The sequence below is a fragment of the Budorcas taxicolor genome, chromosome X (genome assembly GCF_023091745.1).
Source record: "Budorcas taxicolor isolate Tak-1 chromosome X, Takin1.1, whole genome shotgun sequence".
NCBI classification, from domain to species: Eukaryota; Metazoa; Chordata; class Mammalia; order Artiodactyla; family Bovidae; genus Budorcas; species Budorcas taxicolor.
This window is the reverse complement of record NC_068935.1, coordinates 105535759-105556307: the sequence shown is the minus strand read 5'-3', so window position 1 is coordinate 105556307 and position 20549 is coordinate 105535759. Positions and strand designations below refer to the sequence as shown.

The following is a 20549-nucleotide window of genomic DNA, read 5'->3' as shown; positions in this document are numbered from 1 at the left end:
GAGAGCTCATCGATCACTGATCTCCTTTTCACCCAGGACATTGCATGCACAAATTCCCCTACCCCCAAAGATGCCTGAACCTTGCCCTGTCCCACTCTAAGATCAATCCCATGGAATTGGGGTTCATTTCTTAGTTTTTTCTCTCTCCCTCTGGGAAGGTTCCAGGCCCATCTGGTCCAGCTTAAGACATGCTTGTTGCTTTTTGAGAACAATCAGCAATTTCTTTCCATTGTTATGCACAATCTGGACATCTGAACACTGTGATCCCTGGAGGATTCTGCCAGTGCTTGCTCAGCAGGGAGATTTTCGAGTATCTCCTCCCCTCCCATCACCTCTACCCCTTCCAATGTGAGGGAGCAGACATTCAAAGCGGGAGACGGGGGTGGGGGGGGTGGGGGGGTGTGTGGAGAGGAGTGTTCTGAAGAGCTAGCTTGCACACTCCAAGTCACTGGGCAGCGAGTGAAAGCAACATCTGTGAGGGGCTCTTCTGACCTCAACATCTGGCCTCAGGTCATGTCCTTCTAGAAGAGTGCCTGGAACTCACAGCCTGAGCACTATCCTACATGCATGGGCTGAGCAGGCCCGCTTTGCAGGCTCCTCTTGAGAACTATAGCGATTTACAGGGAGATGTCTAAAACCTCAGAGCAAGGCTGCTGAGGACTTCCCTGGTGGTCCAGTAGTTGGGAATCCACCTGCCAGTACAGGGGAGATGGGTTCGAGCCCTGGTCCAGGAAGATTCCACATGCCTTGGGGCAACTAAACCTGTGTGACACACAGGCTAGAGAGTAGCCCTCCACTCAGCACAACTAGAGAAAGTCCACGTGCAGCAACAAAGACATAGTACCACCAAAAAAATAATAAATAAATAAAAGAAAGTAAAAGGCTTCTGTAGCACAGATTCTGTTGGCACTCAGTTTTTTTTTTTAAATCATTGCCTGCACTGAAATCTTCACTGCCTGTACTGAAATTCTCAAATTGACATGTCTTGGACTCCTTCTGCCAGCTGGGTGCCAGCTAGGTTGGCCAATGGGAGGCACTCCCATGATGACACAGGGCAGGAGGAAGAGGGAAGCCATTAGGCTTCTGGTAGGGGCTTTCATGAAGGTTTCCTGGGCTCCTGACTTCATTTTCATCCATGATGGTGTCCGCTGCAGACATGTCAGCCTCAGGGTGAGTTTATGGACTTTGGGTAACACCACTAGGCCACTTTTGCTTCCCCCAGCCCTTGGTTGGGATGGATTTCTGCTCTAACTAATCTCTAGATGGCGCAGTACTAAAGAATCTGCCTGCCAATTCAGGAGAATTGGGTCAGAAAGGTTGTCTGGAGAATCTACCCACTCCAGTATTCTTGCCTGGGAAATCCCATGGACAGAGGAGTCTGGCAGGCTACAGTCCATGGAGTCACAAAGAGTCGGACACGACTGAGTGCACACGCACATAATGTCTGGCAAGTCTTTTTCCTCTTTTGTTCCTCCAGCCCTTCCTATATGTTTGTAACCATTGCCCTGTATTAACGTCTCCTCTGTTGGAAACACCTATAATGGTTTCTGTCTTCCCGATTACTGATCAATTCAAACTCCCACCTAAATTGTAGAAAAAGAAAAGCCGGGAATAAATCTGAGTCAGTTATCTGAGAAATTACTTGGACCTGGTGCTCTTGTTAAGATGGCTATAAGGCAAGGTCCGGGGCTGTGATGTAGAAGATGCAGAAGGCTCACATCTCGGGTCAGTCCCCTGGCTATAAATGAAGAAAAAGGATGACCGATGCTGCCAAGGCAGACAGTGGACAGTGGTACCGTCATGAAGACATCTGTAGGACCAAGGCCAGAGAAGCTGCTGTACAACTGCCCCCAGAGGGCAGCATCCAGTTTCAGTCACATCCCTGAATTGTCTGCCCAGATGCTGAGCTGTCAGGAAGGAGTCCTTGGGGGAATGGGCAGGCGCAGACTAAGCTGGGAATGGTTCTCTGCAGGATGGGCAGACCCAAGCAGGATAGGAGCCAGGCTCCTGCGGTCAGCTGCCTTGCCACCTCTGTGCCAGAGCTGTCTCTGGATTCAGGGACTTTGAGCCTAAAAGCCTGGAGACATAGGCTTGGCTCTATGCAACATCAACAAAGTCAAGGCCTTATCCGCAGAAGGGGGATTGGACTAGAATGTTCTGTTAGGCTGGGTCCTGGCAGCTCTAACACGTTATGAGTCAACAGTCTCCTGGAATAGTAGTTTTCAATTACCTGGATTAGTTTTGGAAATATGCCAGGGCCCCAGATATTCAGATTTAAACTGCAGCTAGAGTTAAAAACCACTATCTCAGAGCAGTCTGCCTCAACTTTAAAAGGACATAGGAATCCCTTGGGGATCTTCTTACAATGTGGCTTTTGATCTGTTGGGTCTGGGATAGGTCCCAAAAGTCTATATTTCTCACAAGCTTCCTGCTGGTGCTCAAACTGCTGGGCACTATTTTGTATTAAAAGGTACTAAGTGTTGCGTTAGTTGCTCAGTTGTGTCTGACTCTTTGCGACCTTATAAGCTGTAGCCCACCAGACTCCTCTGTCCATGGGATTCTCCAGGCAACAATACTGGAGTGGGTTGCAATTTCCTTCTCCAAAAGGTACGAAAGTTCTTCCCAAATTTGATCTTCCAAGGCAGATTCTCAACCTTTAGAGCATCAGAATGTCCTGGAGGGCCTGTGAAAATGCAGATTGCTAAGCCCCACCCCAGCATCGACAATCCTGCAGGCCTGGAAATGTGCATTTCTAATGCTTCTGGTCAGGAGCCCACACTCTCTGAGATCCACTGCTCTCAGATGATGGTCCTGAGTCTGGTTGGGCACAAAAACCACCTGGGAAGCTTTTATAATGCCACTTGCCTCCTCTAGCTATCCCACATCAGGCTAACTGAATCAGAATCTCTAGGGTAAAACCAAGGCGTGTTGTTGTTCAGTCACTAAGTCATGTCCGACACTTTTGCGACCCCATGGACTGCAACCCGCCAGGCTCCTCTGTCCATGGGATTTCCCAGGCAAGAATACTGGAGTGGGTTGCCATGCCCTTCTGACCCCAGGTCTCCTTCATTGCAGGTGGATTCTTTACCGCTGAGCTACTGGGGAAGCCCCAGGATCAAGGCATGGCTAGGTTCTAAAAGATACTCAGGTGATTCTAGTAAGTAGCCAGGGTGGGTATCCACTGCTCAGAGATGGGTGATTCTCAAAGGAGGGGTGATTTTTCTCCTCCCTCTTCTCCTCCCTCCAGAGGACATTGGGCAATGTCTGAAGACATTTTTGGTTGTCACATGTGGGCGCTGGGGAAAGATGTCATTGGCATTTAGTGTGTAAAAGCCAAGGCTCTAAGCATTCTAGAGTGCAAAGGACAGGACCCCATGACAAATAATTATTGGACACCAGATATCCATTGTTCCAAGATTCAGAAACCTTGTCTAGAGCGGGGTCTAGGAGAACCCCAGAATCTGCCCCAGATCTCCTGAAGCAGAAGCTACATTTTTACCAAGGTTCCCAGGTGATCCCCAAGCTGGAGAAGCACTGTCTTAGATCAGTGGCTCTCTCTTTAAGCTCTTCTGAACACCCTAGAAGGCTCCTTAAAGTGCCAAGTGCTAGGCCCGTGCCCAGAGTTTGTGATTCAGCAGGTCTGGGGTGGGGCCCTGAATTTGCATGTGTAAAGAGTTCCATTGAGGACTTCCCTGGTGGCACAGTGGATAGGAATCTGCCTACCAATGCAGGGGACACAGGTTCGAGCCCTGAACCCGGAAGACTCTACATGCCACAGGGTAACTAAGCCCGTATGCCACAACTGAGCCCACACACTGCAACTACCAAAGTATGTGAGCCCTAGAGCCTGTGCTCTGCAACGGCAGAAGCCCACACACTGTCAACCAAGAGCAGCCCCTGCTCACCGCAACTAGAGAAAAGCCAGAGAGAGGCAACGAAGACCCAGCGCAGCCAAAAATAATTAAAAAAAAAAAAAAAAAAGAGTTCCAGCGAGGCTGCGGCCAAGGCTCCCCCGAACCACAACTAAGAGCTACTGCCAACAAATCCAGAGTCAGGTAAGACAGCCAAATCCCTGCCAGTTTAGCACACTGAGCATTTGCTGATTCCCAGAGTTGCTAACAAAGGAACTATGTCTGTGGGCAGCAAGACACAGAGCTGCTCCCCGCAGGACCATCCAGCCAGATGTCAACAACTCTGCTCAATGCTACAGGGCACATCCTGGAACTAAAATAGCAGGATTTCCCTGCACCTCTCTCTGCTAGCCTCCAGTTGCCTCGATCGCAATCCAAGAGAGAGACAAGTCATGGGAAAGCCATGAGCTGTGAAGTCAACTCAAGCAAAGAGACTGAGGCTAGATCTGTGCTAAGCCAGAGAAATAGGGATGAAGAGAACCACGGAAAGCAAAACCAGGCCTTTGGCTTTACACATGGAACACAGGTATTTCCTTTAAAAATCCACTTTATGGGGACTTCCCTAGTGGTCCAGTGGCTAAGTCTCTGTGCTCCCAATACAGGGAGCCCAGGTTCCATCCATGATCAGGGAACTAGATCCCACGTGCTGCAACTAAGAGGTTGCATGCAGCAATTTAGGGATCCTTCATGCTGCAACTAAGACTGGGTGGAGATAGATACATAAATAAAAATTTTAAATCCACTGTATGGACACCCCCCACTCCTCCCAAAGTAGGTGCCTCCTGAGGACTGGTGATATTTTCTTACCAACGCAGGTGGCTGGTTGGCCGCTCCAGGCCTTGTTGTCCATACACCTGACTGTCTGCTCCCCTTTCAGCGTGTATCCTGGCGAGCAATAGTACTCACACTGCGAGTTAAAGTAGGCACCGTCGATGCACTTAAACCCTCCATTGACTGGCATGGCAAGGGTAGGACATCGCTTTTCTGAAAAAGAGAAAACCAGAGATTCAGCAGGTCTTAGTTTTTGTCACGGAGTTTCAGAGTCCAGAAACTGAAAGCATAGGGGGAAGTTAACTGAAATAAAGCAGACAGAAGTCTGAGGAAAGATGGATGGTGTCACCAAGCAGGACGCCATGGGGCCTTTGGGGAGGCAGACCTCTTCCCATATCCTCCATGCCAACTCCTCTCTGAAGACCCAGATAATAGTATCTGCTGCACACTCCCTGAGTTTTTCAAATGCTAAAACCACCACCAAGTGGGCACAGTGAACTATTTGATGACCCCAGACCCCTGGCGCCTACAATGTTAACTGCCCTGTTACCTCACCATCAACCAATCAAAGAACTGTGCATGAACTTTTCATGTACTCTGAGACCCACACCCCCTCCACACACACACCTGGCCTTTAAACAGGCTGTGCTAAAACCCTTTGGGCAGTTGGGAGGGGGGGTGAGTTTGGGCTCGAGCCACTGATTCTCCTTGTTTTGTCCTGCAATAAACCTTTCTCTGCTCCAAACTCCAATCTGGAGTAAGATTGTGCTTCCAGGGGAGACCAGTGAAGGGTGGGGGAGGCAGGATGGGGAGAGGAGGAAGGGGGGCAAGGTGGTATCTCAGGCCAGGTGAGCCTCAGCCTGATCTCACAGGGGAGCCCTGGAGCATGACTGACACCTGAGCCTGCCCTGCCTCCAGGCATGGTAGCTGGGCTTTCAGAATCCTTTACCCGTCAGTAATACTGGGCAGCTAGAGGCTGCCCATGGGGGATGCTCTCCCTGTTAGGATGGAGAAAACAGTGCTCTGAAGGAGCAGAGCCTCTTCTTCCTCGGAGGAAGGTCAATCAATGGTACAAGTCATGAAGAGCAACTGGCAGCAGGGCATCCAGGACACCTGAGAGAAGCATACACTGTCCAGGATAGTCACCCAGACGGTATAGTCGTCTACACAGCCTGGATCACATGGCTGCAGACCAGCCCCAGTTTCCCCAATAGTTAAAGGCACCCATCTCAACAGTGTTGTTGCAAAAATTGCATGTATGTGAAACACTTGGTACCCAAGTGCTCCATTCATGACAGCGATCTGGAAAAGCAATGGCACCTGAAATGTGCTTCAACCATGCAATGTGCAGTTTCCCAAGTGAGATGGAACTTTTCAGGAAGCTCAAAGTCAGCCCCTGAAATGCGCTTAGAGGCTTCTCCCTTGAGGCCTGGTGCCTTTCAGGGAATGAGCATCATTCAGCGGGTAATTCTTCCCTGCCTCCCTAAGTTCTACCTCTTGGAGGAGCACTTTTCTCTACTACCAGTAGTCCAGGGCAGAGCACAATTTTTTTTTTTGAGAGGGAAATAAAGTTTATTAGAGTGGGAGATGCTGACAGAACAGTGGGCCAGCTCAAGGGAGAACCGACATTGAACAGGGGAACTTAGTTTACTTTTATACCCAGGGTACAAGGAGTGGGATAGGGTCTTGTGGGTCATTTGCTGATTGGATGAGGCATGTACACTGGGTGGGGGAAGAATAAGGCAAATACCTTCTCCCTATGGGGTAGGAGGGAAGACAGGTTATACTGCTCAGGAGGACCTGAAATCCATTAATAATTACAACATGGGCAAGAGAAGGACACTAAGGGTCTGGTTTTTCCGTTCCTGCATTCCAAGGCCCTCCTTGGTTTTATCTGCTCTTTCATCCTTGGGTCACTACAGAGTCCTCAGTTTGGCTCAGATAAAACTCTCTTCTATTCTATTATAGATTGTTTATTGATTATTTTCATTGACACTGGTGAGGCAAATCTTTTCTTCCCTGGTTCCTTGGCTATTTGCATTTTCTCTTTTATGTTGCACCTGGTTTTGATTTTTGCCCTGTTTTGTAGTGTTTTCTTTTTCCATTTGCTTACTGATTTGTTGTTGTTCAGTCACTCAGTTGTGTCCAACTCTTTGTGACCCCATAGACTGGAACATGCCAGGCTTCCCTGTCCTTCACCAACTCCCAGAGCTTGTTCAAACTCATGTCCATCAAGTCAGTGATGCCATCCAACTCTCATCCTCTGTCCTCCCCTTCTCCTCCTGCCTTCAATCTCTCCCAGCATCAGAGTCATTTCTAATGAGTCGGCTCTTAGCATCAGGTGGCCAAAGTATTGGAGCTTCAGCATCAGTTCTTCAAGTGAGTGTTCACAATTGATTTCCTTTAGTATTGACTGGTTTGATCTCCTTGCAGTCCAAGGGACTCTCAAGAGTCTTCTCCAACACCACAGTTCAAAAGCATCAATTCTTCGGTGCTCAGCTTTCTTTATAGTCCAACTCTCACATCCATGCATGACTACTGGAAAAACCATAGCTTTGACTAGACAGACCTTTGTCGGCAAAGTAACGTCTCTGCTTTTTAATACGCTGTCTAGGTTGGTCACAGCTTTTCCTCCAAGGAGCAGGAGTCTTTTAATTTCATGGCTGCAATCACCATCTGCCTCCCATAAAGCAGGAGCTAGGAGGTGGGCCAGAACACCATTCTTGCACTTATACTGTGGTTTACTCCTCTGCCCGCTGTCTCTGATGCTGTTCCGTGAGACCCCTGATGGCAGATGACCCCTGATGGTAGAACGTGTCTTGTTTCTCAATCCCCAACACCTTTCCAGGGTCCAGCACTCATTAAATGGACATAATACAGTGCAAAACAAACCTCTGTTCTCTCCCCCTTTCCAAACAGCCAATCACACCCCTCTGTCTGAACTGTGTCATCTTACTTCTGCCACATCTTAAGAACACATTGGCTTCTGCTCACAAAGGAGTTTTTCTCATCACAGCCCACAAAACATTCAGTAAAAATCCTTGATCTCAGAGCAAAAGAACTTAGGCCCCAGGACTTCCCTGGTGGTCCAGGGGTTAAGACTTCATCTTTCAATGCAAGGGGTGCAGGTTCAGTCCCTGGGTGGGAAGCCAAGATCCCACATGTCTTGGGGCAAAAAACAAAACAAAACAAAACAAAACAGAAAACAGAAGCAATACTGAAGCAAATTCAGTAAAGACTTTAAAAATGGTCCACCATCAGGGACTTCCCTGATGGTCCAGAGGCTAAGACTCCATGCTTCCAATGCAGGAGGCCCAGGTTCAATCCCTGGGAACTAAATCTAGTCAGGGAACTAGATCTCACATACTGCAACACAGCCAAATAAACAAAACTAAATAACTAAAAAGCCAAATAACAACAACAAAAATGGTCCACATTAAAAAAAAATATTTAAAACAAATAAACAAAAAAAGAACTTTGGCCCTGATTGGCCCTGGGGTCTCCCACATGGGGCCAGGCTACTCACGCTTGCAGATGACTTTGTCCGACCACCGTTTGTTTGACTGGCAGATCACCTGGGGAGAGCCCTGCAGCTCATAGCCCTTCTGGCAGCGGATGTCACACCTGGTTCCCAGGGTTGTTTGGTAGTATCCTCCTTGAGGGGCCCTGCAGTACACATCCCCATACTTCACCTTGATGGGGGAGCACCATGGGATGTCTACAGGGGGCAGAAACAAAGGAAAAGGAGAAATAGAAAATGATATCTTCAGAAAATGTGTCTTTTTCAGTCTCGAAGTCCCTGACTGGCTGCATTCCAGATGTTGGACCTCCAAATAGTGCCCCATGTCTTATAAGGTATCTCTGGGTGGGGAGGCTATGATCACGGGACTAGATGTCAGATATATCTGAATATGGGTCCAGGTTCCTCCATTGGTGGCTGTGTGATATTAGACAAATTACTTAACCTCTCTGAGTGAATACTCGTAACTATGTCATAGGACTCTTACAAGGACTAAAAAAATGCATAGTAAGCAACTAGCACAGTGCCTAGCACATAGTAAATGCTCAATGAATGCTTGTTCTTTTGAATATTTCCCTTGACTAGAGACAGAATTCTCTTGAGAGCAACTGTTACCATCGTGAACTCTAACCCCAACCATACATATATGATGGCAGGGAGTTAATAATTGGTCAATTTAGATTTTTTTCCAAGTTTGTATCATAGTGACTGTAAAAACACGTAATCCCATCTTAATGAGTGTGGATATAGCAACAATTTCCAGGGTTTTGCCACAGGATATAATTTGGGTTTAAAGTCACAGAACAGGGACTCCCCACTGGGAAGCAACCTCCCTTTTCAGATGTCTGCAGTTAAGCCCCCTTCAGGTAAGAGATGACACCCTTCTCCAATGGCAAAGTTCCAGGGTGTTTTGGTCTCGGTCTCACAGTTGCCTAGAGAACAGCTTAGGGCAACACATACTTTAGAACCTCTCCCTGGGCCTTTAGTAGGTGCTCGCTGAGAGCCATAAAATTAGCAGGACAAGACTAGCTCCTGGAAAGTTCCCACAGTGCCCACTACACATCAATGGGGACCAGAGACAGCTCCCTCAAGTCTGTCAGGTTCTCCGCACCCTGAACAGGTGTCCCCTCCCTGCAGCTGCCACGCTCCTCACTCTCCCCCCCAGCACCTGCGCTGTCAGTGAGTGAGGTTTGTGCGCCATCATGTGGCCATGCAGGAAACTCCCTATTTGACTTGTGTTTCTGGCTGCTTCTCAACCATGAAAACCAACAGTCCTTCCTGGCCAGGTCTCGTGCATAGACTGTTTTCCTTTTTTTTTAAACTTATGTGCTTTGACATCACCTTTGGCTAATATTTTCATCATATTATGCTTTGCAGGCAGCTGCAAATGGGTGCTAAGGTAGAGACTCAAGCAGTATTTCCTGGACTTCCTGGGGAGAAGTGCTGTCCCAGGCTTGGTCTAGAGCTGATTAAGTTTGACCATGTGGATACAGACTTGCAGGAGCTTACACCAGGCCTCTATCCCTTTCTGGAATGAAGTTTCCTTCCTCTGGGGTTTACACATCCAGTCTGTGTGTGCTAACATTTTAAAATGAGAAAAATCTAACCCTGAAATGAAGTACAAAACAGCAGACTATCTCCAGTATTTTCTTCTAACTATAATTTTTGAACCGATTTTAAATGTTTCAGTTCTTTCTTTGGTGATGGCTCCTGGTAAGCCACGAAGTTAAGAGATTTCAAGATCACAGGTAAATGAGAAGCCTTTGGGGGTATGTTTGCTTAGTACTGCCAAGCTGTGGATATTTCTTCTATAATCAGAAGTCCTTACAATAAATTCTGAAAAAATCCATAGATGCCTACCACTCCAAGACTTGGAACCTATTGGTTTCTATGACTACTAGAAGTGATGTATATTTCTCCCTCCCCTCTATTTCTGCCTTTCTTTTCCAACTGTAATAAGAAAGACCACCCACAAGCAAACTCCAAAATGTAGTTAGTGTTTTAAAGCTCAAAGAAGCACTTTGTATAGTCCACAAAGGACTTCCACAGTGTTAGATCTTAAAAGTCATCTGTGGCCTTACCTCTTTGTCTTTGTCCTCTTTTCCCCGCCCTCTATCCCTGACTCCCCCACTGCCTCACTTCCTCTAAGTTCCCCTTCTGGATTGTCACGCTTCTGTGCTTCTCTAGTTCCAACTTCTCCTGCCAACTGGTCCCCTTCACTGCCCTTCTGTCACCATCTCACAGGTCAAACTGAAATCCTGGACTGAGAACTGGGCTCCAGAGAGAGCAAATGAAATCCCCATCGGGGCAGAAGGGTGATGAGGTGAGAAGAATACAGGAGACCCAGAGGGAGGTGATGAAAACGGTGAGCTAGTAGTATATGGTGGCTACTGGGCAAAGTCAAGAGGACTGGGCTCATATTATCGAACTCTATCATCTCCTAGTAATTCAAAACACTTTTCAGGGACTCAGGTTCCTAACCTACACAAGTAAGGAATCTGATGAAATTATTTTAAAAGTCCCATCTATTGCATTGGACAAAACGTTCATTTGGGTTTTTCCCTAAGATGGTACAGAAAAACTTGAACGAACTTTTTGGGCAACCCAGTACGATGTTTATTTTTATTCTGATCAAATTTTATACCAGTTTGAAAATGTCCAAAAAAAGTCCCATCTAGCTTTGCAGTTGTATGATTCAAATTCAAATTATGCCTCTCTGCCCTCCTACCCATCTCACACCCATGCCTACCTCCTTACTCCTTCTGACTGATAACTTTGGGTAGTCTCTCGTAATCCTTCCAGCTAAAGGCAAATCCGTTTACATTATGGGTCCCAATCATAATTCCACAGATTTACAACCTGGAAGGGCATCCAATTCTCTACTCATTTTTTCACTCGAGTGTTGAAAAACACTCACATCCTCCAGCCTCTGGACTTTGATGTGAGGTTAGGAAATACAGGGTCTTAGAATAAACTAATGTCAGGCAGCAGACCCACAATGTTTAGCACACATATTATGGTTGTCTTTTTCACAACTGTGCCCAGGACAAATATTTAAGGCTAGCAGGTACATTACAGAATGATGGGCATATACATGTATCACAAATTCACATACTTCAGTACAACCAGGCCATTAGCAGTTTTCTTTTTTTAAGATATTCTGAGCCTTCACACAGCTAAAAAACAGTGCTGGCTACCTATCCAAAAGCTGTGCTGTTGTCAACATGTAGGGGAAAGATCTTGTTTTTATTTTTTTTCAAAAGGAATTTCTTTTGGATTACTTCCCAAGACAGATCTTTGGAAGGTATTTTGACATTTTAACAGCCCTGCAGTGACAGTAATGAAAAAGTCACTGAGTGACTTGAATTTGAAGTGCATGCAAACACCATGAAGTACGCGTGTATTAAATGATTCACTTTGCTGCACAGCGGAAAACAAATAAACATCATAAATTAACTATGCTCCAATAAAAATTAATTTTAGAAAATAATTTAAAAAATAAATGTTTAAAAAAGTGAATTAGCAAAATGTTTAAAATAGAGATTTACAGAAAGGACGCTCTTATGCTGCTTCAATTAAGACAGTTTATTTAGGAAGAAACCTAAAATTGATTCTTCTGGAAAGCTTTTCATCTCCCTGGGCCATTGTGGAGTTCCTGGGGGTAAGCAGTATCATGTAGCAGACTGAGGAACCACTAGTAAACTCTGGATGTTGAGCTAAAAGATCTGGAGTTTAGACCCAAACATAATGTTTGCTAACTGTGTGAGTCTGGGCAAGTCACCTCCCCTCTCTAATCTGCGGTTCCTTCATCTGTAAATAAGTAACAACATCGTATCTCTACATGTCTTCTCCTCCCCTCCATTAGTGTGAAGACAGAATGGCATTCCAGGTAAAAGAGTCAAAAGCAAGGGTTGCCACATTAAGTGTTGGTTACATTTCACAACTTCTTTCTTTTATAAATTATGATTTATATCATAAATTTAATTCCAAAAACACTGAGTACATACTCTGTGCCAGACACTGTGTAGGGGCCTGAGGATCTACAACTAATCCCCTGGTGAATAATGGTTTGCCTCTAAGTTTTAGAATTTAAAAATAACTGACAATGAAAACAATTCCCTAAGAAGTATATATTCTTAAACATTTTAGGTGAACTCTAGGGCAGGCACATATTTTGGCCATCTGGTCTACCTTCCATACATCCAATGCTGTGAAGGGAGGATGAACACTAGGAACAACGATCCAAGGGCACTACACAATGCCTCTTGTACATGTGAAGGGTCACATGGGCACACGTGTGTTTTAGGAAGATTTTTTTTTTTAACTCTCAATCAATTAAGTGTTACGAATAGGAAAATCACCTTACTCCAAACAACTCATTAACAAGTCTGTGCTTTGCTTGATTGGTTAATTCCTGAGGCAATAATACAGGAGCTATGCATAGGAATGAGTATTTGTACTCACAGGTCATAAGCAAACATGGAATATGGTGGGAAACACAGCTGGACATAGGTACCAGCCATTATGTTAGAAAGGTTGTTCACTTGTGTAGAAAACAACTGAAGGACTTTCTCCAACCAAAGAATGGCCAGTACTACCCTGATCTTCCTATAAGTCAGATACATCATGACAGATCAGGGGAGTGCTCTTGCCAAAATATAGACAAATTTCCTGGACAAAAAGCCATTTTATTCAAATTATTTCTCAAATGTAAAAGGAACTGGATTCAGCAAGGAATAATCTAAATTTACCTTCACTTTTCTCAGGACTCCTTAAGTTTCAGAGAAACAACTCACCAGTAGAAAATATTTATGGACATACTTACCTGAGCCTGCATAGAAGGTTCTTGATTAGGCTTTTTATACCTGCTGGAAGGGGTGGATTGCTGAAAATGTGTAGAGATGGAATTCTTTATCATTAAAGTTTCATTGGTCAACACACTTTACTCATCATTTCAGGAGCCAAGCCACACTCAGAAAGAGCACAATGAAATGAGCTTATGAAAATCAAGTTTTCTCATTCCCCATTCATCTCAGTACATTAGCAGCACTGGGTCCAGATTTGACCTTGGAAGGTTTACTCAGGATGAGTCTGGCTGTAATGTATGAATTAGGTAGAACTCAGGGCTTGATTTTCACTTTCATCAGCTAGAGCTTGGCTTTGCAGAAGTAAGGATAGTAAAGAAATTGATGAGAATAAAATGACCACTGGGGTGCTGAAGGGTAGCACTTCAGAGATTTTCAAATGCTTTTAGTTTACATTTTTTTTTCTGTATTGTCTTTCAAATGGGAGCATATGCATGTTACTTTTTAAACATTTTCTTTTCTGGACAGGCAATTACAAGTGAAAATGTTTTGTCTGGTCACTTTATTATAATCGGTTCTGCAGGGCAAGAGGGAAAGTTCTCCTGGCATCAGCAGGTCTTCATTAGCACATAAGCAAAGCATTCACCTTTATATTTAGCGTCTGAATACACGACTTCATCATCTTCTAGCGGTGAATCTCCAGATCCTACAATAAAAAAGAACAGAAACTGCAGCAAGAAAAGCCACACGATATGGACGAATATTTTGAAGCACTGCTTTGGCACAGTCCATGCAAGAGGGGCTATTAAAACGCAGAGCAAGAGTGAAAGCTTCTGTGGCCATTCACAAAGGGACAGGGGACCGCTCAGAGTGAACCCGGCTGGACTGAGATTGCCAGAGCCCAGCAAAATGAGCCTCCAATGGTTTGGGAATCACCATGTGTCCACTGGAATTCTGGACTCGGGATTGAGAGCAAGTCAACTTCACTCTGAGAAGACGCCAATGAATATGAATCTCATGCCAGCAGAGACGCAGTAAAATGTGTGTGACTCAGGCACAGCCCAGAGTTTCTCCAGCAGTCAAAGAAAACCTGGTAGAACTGGGTGTTTATTAAAAGAACTGGGTGTTATTTTATTTTATTTATAAAAATAATCTGAAAATAAGTCCATCTTGTGAAATAAACTTGGGTGGAGGATAAGGAGGCAAATCAAATGTCTTAGTTCTAAGCTGCCTTAGTCTATTTGTAGGAAATGAGGGCTGAAATTGATGACATGGATGTTTGTTCGAAACCTCTCACCCAGGCATGGCTAAAGTCAAATTTCTTGATGAGTCCTGCTACCCTTGAAAACCACAACCTCAGAGAGAAAGTCTGTGTTTAATTTAAAACTTTAAACTCACTTGGAACTTGGAACTGAATCATTTTTCAAATGTTAACTGTTGAATTCCAGTGAATGGTGATTCTTAACCTTTAGAGCAGCACCAGGCCCCAAACTTCAAAGCAATAATCTCGAATTTAGAGATCTCTCCCTCTCGCCTTTCTCTTCTGATCACTGAATGTTGAATTAGCAACACCCTGATTACACATTTACCAGCAGGGACTGCAACCATCATAGGTAAGAACATTCTCTTTTATGAGTTTATTCAAAGCTCCAAACAGGAAAAGAGAATTGAGTAATGGTCCTGCTCTTCTTGTATCCTGGATGAGAGATGGTGAGTGGAAATTAAAAGTGATGAAGGCCAGACCATGTCCATTTGGAAAGGACTTTCCCAACGAGAGAAGCCCAGTTCTGCTTCAGGTTTCTTTACCTGGTCTCTGACCACCCAGACAGGTATAAAATTACATAAACTGGTCCTTATTCTATATCAAAAAATGAACACGAAACTCTTCAGGAAAGCAATCTAGCAATGAATTAGAAGCCTATATTCAAATCCCTTGATCCAGTGATTCCCCTTCTGGGAATCTATCCCAAAGAAATAATATTAAATATAGAAAAATAATTTGCATTTGTTGTATACCTGAAACTAACACAACACTGTAAATCAACTACACTCCAATTTTAAAAAATTAAAAGAATTTACAAAGATTTCTTTGCAACATCATTTAAAATAGAAAAAGACTATAAAAACTGACCAAACAGTCAATATTATGGTTAAATAAACCAAAGTACATTTACTGGATATAATATAATGTAGTCATCAAAATGTTTATAAAGGGTTAAATAGAAAAGGCTTATTAAGTGAAAAATGTGCTGTAACAAAATTATATAAATGGTATGATTTATAATAATGTAAAACAAATTCAAAATAAACAAGGCATGGAAAAGAGTCTTTGATCACTGGATGCTCTTCTTTCTTCTCTTCTAAATGTTCCATTATAAACATATGTTACTTTCATAATGGAAAATAAATTTTATTTATTATTCACTTAATGCAAAGAAGTGTAGATTCCAAAATATGTTTTGAATGGATCAGAAGCTTTTAAGAACTTACTGTCCCTCCCCTCCTACCCTGCCCCCTTCCCCCAGAATCAGAGTTGAACTGGACGTCCTCCAGAACTGGTGAATTCTCCAACTCCATATGGCACATTTCTCAGCGTTGCGAGATATGTCTCATATTAAGAGCAGTTCCCTCTTTCCAAGTCACCCTGGCCTCCGTATAATCTATCTAGGCAGGAAGAGGATCTGGACTGATTCCTGGCTCTAAGCAGAAAAGACAACTGCCACAGGTTGGGCTCTTTGGGAGGTATACTACCTTACAAGATGGAGTTTAGTACACACAGTGTTTATTAGGGATCCTTATCTCTGAAAGGGATAAGAAGGAAGTATGTTTGGAAAGAGGGAGAAGTCAAGCTTTAAAGCCAGCCCAGTGACAGCTTCTGTGCATGCATGCGTGCTAAGTCACTTCAGCTGTGTCCAACTCTTTGTGACCCCATGGACTGTAGCCCTCCAGCTTCCTCTGTCCATGGGATTCTTCAGGCAAGAATACTGGAGTGGGTTGCCATGCCCTCCTCTAGGGAATCTTCCCAACCCAGGGATTGTACCCAGGTCTCCTGTGGCTCCCGCATTGCAGGCAGTTTCTTTACCACTGAGCCACTGGGAAAGCCTGACAGCTTCTGATGTTGGACTAAAATGGCTGGACCCTTCTATCCCAATTTCCATCCACCATTGGATATGGCCCACCTCAAGGACATGAACTTGGGTGAAGCACTCCCAACAGCTGAGGCAAGCTCTTAAGGAACAGAAAGCTGACGGGTGTCTGAGAACAGCATTACCCCCAGCTGAGACAATCAGTCCTTTTGAAGGCACATCTGATCAATGCATCTCCGTGACCATCACAAAAACACTCACAGAGAATCAACTGGAGATGTGTTAACTCAAAGAAGGGACCCTCCATAGAGATGAGACGGGACTGAGACCTATTGGAGAGATAGGGCACCTAGGGTGCACAGCTCCACTTTACCAGGACAGCAGCATTCTAAGACAGAGTCATCACATGTTGTTTAATATAGTGGAAAATTAAACATCTAACAATAGGGGCATGAGCAAACTATCTTATATCAACAAACTATTTTATAGCCACTAATCAAGTCTGGAAAATATGTGTGAAATATAACTAAGCAGGAAAGCAGATACTGCAAACTATATACAGGATGAAGTATGAAACTGAACACAGACACAGACACAGACACACACACACACACCCCCAGACACAGACACACACATGGACACAGACACACACACACACACGGACACAGACACACACACACACACACACAGACACACATATGGACACACACACCCACACACCCAGACACACACACACACACACACCCCCAGACACACACACACACCCCCAGACACACACACACACACCCAGACACACACACACACACACACACACCCAGACACACACACACACACACACACCCAGACACACACACACACACACACACACACACACGGCTTTCCAGGTGGCGCTAGTGGTAAAGAACCTGCCTGCCAGTGCAGGAGATGTAAGTGCAGGTTTGATCCTGGAAGAGGGCACAGCAACCCAGTCCAGTATTCTTGCCTGGAGAATCCCCATGGACAGAGGAGCTTGGTGGGCTAGAGTCCATAGGGTTGCACAGACTCAGACACAACTGAGGTGACTTAGCATACACATATGTGTATATATATATATATAATATATATATATATAATGACATTATATATTCTATATATATCATATAGAATATGTCACATATTTTATATGTTACATACATATGTTAAATTTGTTATATGACACATACCTATGTCAAATTTGTAATATGATAAAGTAGGTGAAAGGTCAATAAACATGCTGAGATTAATTGGCTATAAATCATATACAAAGAAAAACAAAAACTAAGAATCCTATCCTACGCCAAACCAAAAATAATTTCCAGACAGTTTATAGACCTAAATTTGAAAGCCAAAAATTTGAGGAAAATGAGGAATATCTGCATAAACATGAGGTAGGAAAAGCTATCAAACAAAACTCACAAGCCATAACCCATAAAGAAAAATATGGCTACATTTCACTATACAAAAATATAAAACTCCTATGCAATAAAAGATACATAAATAAAGTTTAAAGACAAGACCCAGTCTGGGAAAAAATATTTGGAATGTATATAATGCAGAATTATTATCCAGGATATATAAAGAAGATAGACCAATGAAAAAAATGACAAAAATGATTAGAAGTTTTGTAGAAAAAAAAAATGACCTGAATTTGAAGCAAAAACCATAGAATGTTAATATAAAAAAAATCTTCAAGCTCACTGGTATTCGGGATAATATATATATCAAGATACCAATTTATACTCAGGAGATTGGCAACAATTTAACTGTCAAGGCTGTCATGAAATAGACACTCTCAAGTTCCATTAGTAGAAATACAATTGTACAAGTAGGCTGGAAAAACTTTGCACTTCATTTGAAACTATCCTTCAAATCAGCCCTTCCATTTCTAGACATACGCCTCAGGAATTTTGGCATAAGGCAGGAGTAGCCATGTGCTAGAAGGTTCCCTGCAGCATTGCCATTAGTAAAAACAGATGTATACAACCATTCCTAGAAATAGATGGAGGTGTATTATTCATACGATAAGAAGCTGTAAAAGTTCAAATAAGTGAACTTGATCTACACAAAACAAGATGAAATCTCAAAACAATGTATGGTTAAAAAAAAAAAAGCAAGTTGCATGATAAATACAGCGTGAAATTAAGTATACAAAATTTTTAAATGCAGAAAATAATATATATTCTAGAGATGTGTGCTAAAATGGATTGGAAAGATATACATCAACTTTATATTAATGGCTTCCTCTGGGCAGGAAGGAAAGAGAAGGAAGCCAAATGCATACATGAGGAGCCACTGATGTCTCAGTTCTTATAAAATAGCTGAAGTCAATGTGGGAAAATATTAACATCAGTTGAATATAGATGGTGAATACTTTGCTTATATTTGAAATATTTTGCCATGTTTTAAAAGGAAGAGAAGGAGAGAGAAAAGGAGGGAGAAAAGAAAGAAATGGGAGAAATGGAAAAAGGGGCTGAAAGAATACACCATAAACCTCCATGTTGGGGCAGTAGAATTAGAATGAAAATTTCCATCCTTTTTTTTTTCTATCATGTTTTCGTCATTGAGCATATCATTATGTAAAATTTTTAAATATATATATATGCATGTATATATATGATAACTCTTAAAGACAAAAAATGGTGGACTGTGGGATCCAATATGTATGATTAATTTCGTGCTGAATGGCTTCAGCTGTGTCTGACTCTTTGCAACCTTATGAATCATACACCGACCGCCAGGCTCCTCTGTCCATGGGATTCTCCAGGCAAGAATATTGGAGTTGCGTTGCCATTCTCTTCTCCAGGGATCTCCCAACCCAGGGACTGAACCCATATCTCATGTCTTCTGCACTGGCAGGCGGGTTCTTTACCACTAGCACCACCTTTCACACTACTGCAAGTCCTCACACTCCAAAGCCTTATTATACATCTAAAAGGATGGCTACACAAACAAGTTCAGGGCCAACTGCCAGAAACTGGACTTTTCTACTCTGGGTTCTAAGTTTTCTCCATCTGCCTTCACCTGCACAGATAACTCCCACAGTGAGCCTTGACCCTGCCTCCAGGGGTATCAGGGATAAACCACATGTATTGTTAAACCACACATTCAACTTAAGATGACAAGCTCAACTCTGGAGTCATTTGAAAAGTGGTAGATGTTTGCCTAGAGAAAGGAGCCCTCTAGGTTACACCATGAGACAAGTCTTTATAATGAGCTAAAAGGAGATATAAGGATGGTTTGCATCATCACCCACAAGAAAGCAGTCTCCCTGTCACAGTAAAGCAGCTCTTCTGTTCATTGGTTTCTTTGGATAGCTACTCAAACCCCAAACCAGGCATTCTCACTACTGATTTTACTTAAAGACCCCAAGGCAGACAGTTCAGATCTCAGTTCAGAATCCTGGCAGAGATTACTTTGATTAGTAACTCACTTATAATGGTACATCCACCTCCATTTAGACTGTGCATACATGCTCAGTCCTGTCCAACTCTTTGTGACCCCATGGACTGTAGCTCGCCAGGCTTCTCTGTCCATTGGATTTCCCAGGCAAGAATACTCTAGTGGGTTGCCATGTCCTCCTCCAGGGGATCTTCCCGACCCAGGGATAACACTTGCTTCTCCTGTGCCCCCTGCACTGGCAGGCAAATTCTTTACTACAGTGCCACCTGGGAAGCCCCATTTAGATTACAACCCACTAATTAATCTCTTTCTACCTTGAATCATGATGACTATAAGTCAGAAATTCCTCTTTGCCAATAAATGTTGCAGAGATAGGCATGAAAGCTAGCACTGGCAGATGACAACCACAAAGAAGCCTGCTTAAGGAGAACAAGGTTTATGGGAAAGACTTTCTCCCTGATAAAAGAGAGAAGTGCACAGAGAGAAGATTATTTTGCCCTCGTTTCTCTTTTCCTTCTTTGGGAGTGATTGTGTAAGGATAAATACCTAAAGCTATAGCAGCCACTTTGTAACCATGAGGTAAGATGTCTCAGGACTAAAGATTTTCAGCTGAGGATGGTACAGTGGAAGGATAAAAAGAATCTGGGGTCTGTGATGACTATATTGGCCTATTAAATCAACCCTAGACATCTTACCTCCATACTTCGTGTTTGTTGTTGTTTAGTCGCTCAGTTGTATCCGACTCTTTGCAATCCCATAGACTGTAGCATGCCAGGCTCCTCTGTCCATGAGATTTTCTAAACAAGAATACTTGAGTAGGTTGCCATTCCCCACTTTTTGCTAGGTCAATACTAAATGCCCTTTCAATTTAAACTGCTATGAATAGCATTGTTTGTCACTTGCAAGCTGAATGCATCCAAACTGATTCACAAATGAACAGGGAATTTAATGCCTATTATTGATAAGAGATCAGAGAAAACAAAATAAATGGATATTCCCCCAAATTCCCAGTCTATATTCAGCCTAAACTCATATATCA

At 43.5% G+C, this 20549-nt stretch overlaps 1 protein-coding gene across 2 annotated transcripts in view; it reads right to left on the bottom strand.

The window, feature by feature from the left end:
- The window catches only part of SRPX (sushi repeat containing protein X-linked), a 169341-nt gene that overhangs the window by 94528 nt on the left and 54264 nt on the right, over positions 1 to 20549 (bottom strand). For both annotated transcript variants that reach the window (XM_052663489.1, XM_052663490.1), the window contains exons 2-4: positions 13654 to 13713; positions 8209 to 8400; positions 4719 to 4895 (exon numbers count right to left, since the gene is read on the bottom strand). In XM_052663489.1, the coding sequence (XP_052519449.1) occupies positions 4719 to 4895; positions 8209 to 8400; positions 13654 to 13713 (429 nt within the window). The remainder of the gene's footprint in view (positions 1 to 4718; positions 4896 to 8208; positions 8401 to 13653; positions 13714 to 20549) is intronic.